At 34.8% G+C, this 6483-nt stretch overlaps 1 protein-coding gene across 1 annotated transcript in view; it reads left to right on the top strand.

Annotated features, from left to right (window-relative positions):
- Nucleotides 1-2315: 2315 nt before the first annotated feature.
- Nucleotides 2316-6483, top strand: part of yipf5 (Yip1 domain family, member 5) — a 5530-nt gene continuing 1362 nt past the window's right edge. The window contains exons 1-5 of the mRNA XM_014016851.1: nt 2316-2403; nt 3938-4055; nt 4317-4489; nt 4684-4829; nt 5359-5540. Coding sequence (XP_013872305.1) covers nt 3946-4055; nt 4317-4489; nt 4684-4829; nt 5359-5540 — 611 coding nt within the window. The 5' untranslated portion in view covers nt 2316-2403; nt 3938-3945. The remainder of the gene's footprint in view (nt 2404-3937; nt 4056-4316; nt 4490-4683; nt 4830-5358; nt 5541-6483) is intronic.

Raw genomic sequence — 6483 nt, 5'->3', positions numbered from 1 at the left:
CTTTTTGCAGTCCAACTACATCTGCATATTTTGTGGTATTTTAGCTACAGATATATCAAAAAACTTCTTCTTGATTGTGAATAGTGTGCAAGGATCTTAGGGTTTTGTAAAAATTCAATGTTATCAACATAAACTTTATCTTTAAAATCTAAATCAGGATACTTGCTGTTTTGGTCTTCCTGCGTTTAGCTTTTAGCCACCAATTTGCTACATTTTAGTCACTTTTTTAGCTTTTAGGTATTGTTTTGATCATTTTAAATACATTTTTAGTAATCCTAACTACTGTTTTGCTAGTTTGAATATTTGTTTTGCTAATACTTTTAGCTTTAGAATCTGTTTCTCTTCTTTTAGCATCTGTTCTGCTAGTAGTTTTAGCTACAACAAAGCATTCAGCATTCCCGTTATGTTTGCTTGTGTTTTGAAGAGATTAAAAGTTTGTTTTATGAGATTTTACCCAAAAATACCACATTTAAAAGTGTTTCAAATATGTGGTAAATTATGCAGTAAAAGTTATTTGCAAGTAGAGATTTTACTTAGCCTGCAACTTTGYCTTCTGAAGCCTTGATGAGGCGACAGTTCTTTACGTTTCCCAGAATTACATATAAACCCCACTAAGAGATCTGGAATTAAAAACAATTTTTACCATTAAAGGTGCAAAACACTCAATATGTCACAAGTGAATAATGAGTTTTTATTTCTTCATGTATTCCTCTGCATGTATAATTTTCCCACCTGTCACTGAGAAAATATTTCTATCTCCAGGCCAGGAGCAGGAAAAAAAACTTGTATAATTTAGTTCTCTTTCCACACTGCTGAAGTTAATTTATGTCTAATGTATTTCTGTGTTATGACTGGCAAGAGTGTTCCTGTTTCAGCACAAAGGCAGAAGATGTTCCAATTTTAAACAGCTCTAAGTTAAAAAATCTCAGTCAGTAATTGTTAAAATATTGTCTGGAAGGTTTAGTTTTTAGCATGAATTTTCACTTTAATTGTTGTATTTTTTTATACATATTGTTGTTTTTATTCTGTTTTTTATTTATTTAATTTATAAAATCTAAAGATGAAAGAGTACCAGAACTGTAAGGTTTCTCTCTCTTTCTCTCATCTGTGTTTCTTCATTTCTAATGTTCTAACTATCGAAACCAACATCTGTTATTCTGTTGCTGTTTCTCATTTCTTACTGTCCCTACTTCCTCTCTGCAGAGGTCATGGGCCCATTATTTTGCATTATCTGTACCATCTTGCACACGCAGAGTGATTGATCTCCCCCTCTGCTTCCTGTTCAAAGTGACAACCTTTGTTCTTCCCAGCTGCCCGGTGCTTGTCCTGTTCCATTACCCTTTATTGTCATCTACGCTTTGAATCTATTTGCAACTATTAAACCTTGTTGTTCTTAAACTACATGTCATAACATGATTGGGTTTTGCAGTGCTGAAACAGRCAGCAGTGTTTTTACATTTGTGATGGATACATTTTATGTTAGTTTATTGTGTTTAATGCTGCGTTCACACCGAACGCGATTTCAGCTTCAAAATCGCAGGTCGCTCGTGCACTTTGAGGTCAGACGCAGGTCAGCTCTTGAAGCGCTGCACGGCAACAGCCTCCCCGCCCCTCCCCCCTCTGTCGGGCTCTGTTTAATGTCGGACGAGGAAGTGGCTTTGCTTTATTTACCGAGAGCAAGAGCATGTCACGTTCATCAGATAATTAATTCATGATTAATTCACCAGATAATTCAGAATAGAGGCTCACAGCTCGATTTCAGGACTACTACACAATCTTTTGTTTGTCAGTCATGAGTATACAAATGTAACAAGAGAGTTTCTCAACTTTAATACTTTATTGGTGTAATCCAAAATTTAGACATCACCATAGAAAATAATTTTGGTCTATAGCATTGGAAAATGGATTGCTTAAAGGCTTATGTTCCTTATTCCTTCTCAATAAAAACAAATGCTTTGATTTTTAAAATGTAATCCAATAGATTTTTTTTATTTTACTTTATATCTTACTTTTTTTACATTACAATTCAATATACATATTTAATTTGGCCTAAATTTGAAGTGTTTAGATCAGCTTCAGTGCTATAGTTGACATTTTAGCATTTTCATTGGTTTAATATGCAACTCGTTAAATCATCTTTGTAATTTATTATTGAATTATAAATTGCTATTAGATTATTGTTTATTATTGTTTTAAAATGTAGTGAAAGGACACAATGTAGATTGAAAAAGTTGATTGCAGTTCCCAATGTTGCGTATAGGTGGCGCCCTATTTTCTGCAACGACTAATGACCAACGTGTGTAATGTCCCTCACGACTTCCCGTCTGCTACTTTTCTCCCTGACACGTAGCAGCTACTGTCAAGTTGGCAGGGCTCTGGTTAGAGTTGTCCGCTGTTATACAGGCAAGTCACTGTATTATGAGGCTTTTTAAAAATATTATAAAGATTACGTTTAAAAAAAATAAGTGAAGTTAAACGTCATTATACGCATAATTTGCGAGTTATGTTTTTGCAATGCTAACAAACTAGCTGCAAAATGAGCGCTTAGCCTTTTAAAGATGAGTAGATGCTAACACAGCTTTTAAACTCACTGTCATGTCGTTTGTCGGTAGGTGGTTTCGCCTTTTAGACATTTTGACAGTTTGTACACCTAATAGTAAAGATCCCAAAAAGGTTTACTATGTATTGTTTGTCTTGTTTTTKTGTGTGTGAATGCAGTAGCATCTTTGAGGAAGCTACCGTTATAGCTAACATGCTAACGCTGCTAGTCTTTAAAAAGAATAAACACGAAATCGAAATGCTTTTTGGAGAGTAAATAGTGAGACTTAAGTCAAATATTTGGACCCTGCTTATAATTTTTACTTTGATTGTTTATTTATAATCAAGCTTTCGTAGTCCTACTGTTTTTGTTTGACAATAATGTCCTTTTTTTGGCACTTACAAAATGTGTTTGGGCTTAATTTTGTAGGCTTAATGTACAGACTATTGCTTTGGGTGGGTATTGCATCACATTCAAACTCAAATGTATTAAATAAATACAATAAATCGGTCGCAACGCTTTGTTTAAAAATAATACACTGAAAGCAGTGAAGTTTTGTGTACATCACAATTAAATCATGCTTTAGGACCTTTTTTTCTGCTGACGTTCATTGTTGGCAAACCTCAGCTTTTTGTGTTGTTTTGGCTTTTGAGATTATAAAAGGTCTGCTTTATGGGGTTGAAATCATATATTTATTTTGTCTTTTAATATACATTAAATGACAGACTGTCTGCTGCCTGTAGATCAAGCATCATTTCCCAAACACAATGTATTTGTCAGGTTGCTGCTGTTTCTCTGCCCTTGCATGTTTTGAGTAGCTGTAAAAGTTATATTCTTCAGCTTTATACATATTTAATTAAAATAATGCAATTTGTCCTTAGTTTGTTTGAGTGAAAGCTGTTTTTTTTTCTAATACWGCTTGACCATTTTTAAACTGTAATCCAAAACAGTTCGATTCCCCGCTATTTTTTTCACATGCCGAAGTGTCTCTGGGCAAGACACTGAACCCCCACTGCCTGTGGTTTGTGTCCCATCAGTTTATTAAAGTAATTTAAAGCACTGATTAGTCTATAGATTGATTTGTAGGTTAACTTTCTAGTGAGATCTTGGGGTGCTGTGTGGACGGGTAAATGAGGACACAGGCTGCAGTGTAAAGTGCTTTGAGTATCCTGGTTGGATAGAAAGGGACTATATAAATAGTCCATTTACCATAAATTGCTACAATTTTGTTTGTGTCCACATATTCTTAATTGTAGCTGCAGTTCATCTTCCTGATGTGTTTTCAGGTTTACTTATCATAAAACCTCTAATATGCATTTAAAGTACTTTAATTGTTACACAAAAACATCTAAAATCTACAGTACAATCGTAAATGTGGTTTTTGTTTTTCATTAACAGAGTAAACAATGTCAGGGTTTGATAACTTCAACACAGACTTTTACCAGTCCAGCTACAGTGTAGATGACCAAAGCCAGGGTGGCTATGGCTACACCAACTCTGAAAACCCCTACAACAAGTAAGAGAGAAATCTTGTTTGTCTCCGATTGTCCTTTAGTCACACTTTTTAAAACTGTATCTGTAAAGCGCCATTGTAAGAACTAAAACCTAATCTGTGTGGCATTTTAAGCCTCTGCCTACACTATATTTGATGTTATTTTTGTATTAAATTGTCTGTATTGATTGCAATATACATTTGTGTGTATAATAGGGTGGTGGAGGTTGTTTTTTAAGACTTTTTTTGTGTCTCATAATTGATTGTCAACATGCTTTCTCCCAGGCCGTACGGTCAGTATGATTACTCCCAGCCTATGGCCTATTCTACCCCGGGAATGATGCAGCCTCAGCAGCCGTACACAGGACAAATCTTCCAGCCCACACAGACCTACAACCCATCCACGTCACAGTCCATGTACAGTAACAGCTTCGATGATGAGCCACCACTGCTAGAAGGTCAATTAAATGAAACAAGAGTACCACAAATTATGGATTGTAGCAAACTGCTTTTTTATGTGTTTTTCATAATTTTTACATAAAACATGACACTTTTTTTCTATTCTTACACTCCTTTATTACATCTACATAATTATATTGTACAATTGCCGACAATCAAAGTGTTTGATCACAGCTTCGGTGTTTCTTTTTAGAATTAGGCATCAATTTTGACCACATCTGGCAGAAGACTCTGACGGTGCTCCATCCAATGAAAGCAGCAGATGGAAGCATCATGAACGAGACAGACCTGGCTGGCCCGATGGTCTTTTGTTTGGCCTTTGGGGCAACACTCCTTTTGGTAAATCACTCAGTGGATGCTGATGCTGGAAAAAAAATGCAGATACTAATGATTTGATTTTGATAGTTACACATTTTCTGTCCTTTTGGTTTTATACTACAGCCATTCTATAATCAGCTGAATTAGTTTGATGCTAATGAAACTACTAAGTGTCAACTAATCTACTCAAATTAAAWAAAGATTAAATATATTTGATCCTCTAATGTCTTAATTATCCAAACTATTTAGCTAAATGTAGCACAGCTGTTGACTTGCGCAGTAATTAAGTTRCCAACCTAAAAATTGACTGAGCATATGGATTGTAGTTATACCTTTAAAGCTTTTATAATGTTTATTCCAGTGCAGTTTTTGGCCAGGGTGTCAGCCTGTTAATGTAAATGCTAAATAACCGGTGAGCCACATTGAAGCAGAAGTATAAAACTTTGTTTGTCAGATGTGAGACTTATTTCTTTCCTTTCTAATTTATCTTTAATTAAGCATGCTGAAGTATCTGTGTGTGTTTACTTAGTTTGTTTTCTTCTGTTTACAGTCAGGTAAAATCCAGTTTGGTTATGTGTACGGCATCAGTGCGATCGGCTGCCTCGCCATGTACTGCCTGCTCAACCTAATGAGCATGACAGGCGTGTCGTTCGGCTGCGTGGCTAGCGTTCTGGGATACTGCCTCCTCCCCATGATCCTCCTCTCCAGCTTTGGWGTCGTCCTCTCATTACAGTGAGTTCACAGCACAACAGTTCATGCAAGACAATGTAGCTGTAGAAGTTAATAGGTCAGAATGCACAGAACACGCTTACAGATTCCATTACAAACACAAATCCATGCCCTCCTTCACCCCACCTACTGCATTATAACCGTTTATTACCAGCATCATTGAAATTTTATAGTTTGAACATCTGTAATATAGGCAGAGTTTGAGTTAGTGTAAACAGTATTATTATGAATGTAATAAATACTGATGTATTGAGTTGTTTTAGGGAAATCTATTGTTTATGATCAAATTTTGTTGTCATTGCTGCTATAAACAATAAAGCAAACAAYACAGATAAATACAAAAGAAGAGATATGAGTAGAAACACAAGTGAAAGGCTAACGTCTAAACTAAGCTATGAATTTTTGGCAAAAACTTGGACAGCAGATTAATTAATTCTTTAATGAGTTTGAAGTAATAAACTCAATTATAACCATTTACATGGAGTTTATCTTTGTTTACAAGTTTCACAAATGTGAGCCATCATATCGAAAATGAGGATTAAGTCAAATTTGGTCAAAAATGACCTAATTACATTTTCAGATTCTTGGCTTTAAAAGTTACGTTTTGATACCTGGATCATCCTGATATCATAATTAAATCCATATATATGACTTAATTTGTCTTGTTGGTTACAATAAAACATAAATATTTGGTCTGAATCCTAATTTGATGTCATTTTAATGAGGAATTTTTGATGTCCTTATAAAGAGGAAACCTCAAGTTATATTTGAATATTGAGATTTCCCAGCTAAAAAGAAACAAAACTTTACTAACTCTCAGGGAAAATCTCAAAAATTTAAGGCGTTTTTCCTCAAAAATCAGTTTTTTGTTGCTACTGCTCAAAATAGTGCTTCAAAAATTTGTTTTATGATTATATTTAAGACAGTTCATTTAACTGATACATTG

The sequence above is a fragment of the Austrofundulus limnaeus genome, unplaced genomic scaffold (assembly GCF_001266775.1).
Source record: "Austrofundulus limnaeus strain Quisiro unplaced genomic scaffold, Austrofundulus_limnaeus-1.0 Scaffold156, whole genome shotgun sequence".
NCBI lineage: Eukaryota > Metazoa > Chordata > Actinopteri > Cyprinodontiformes > Rivulidae > Austrofundulus > Austrofundulus limnaeus.
This window is presented reverse-complemented; position numbering and strand designations above follow the sequence as displayed.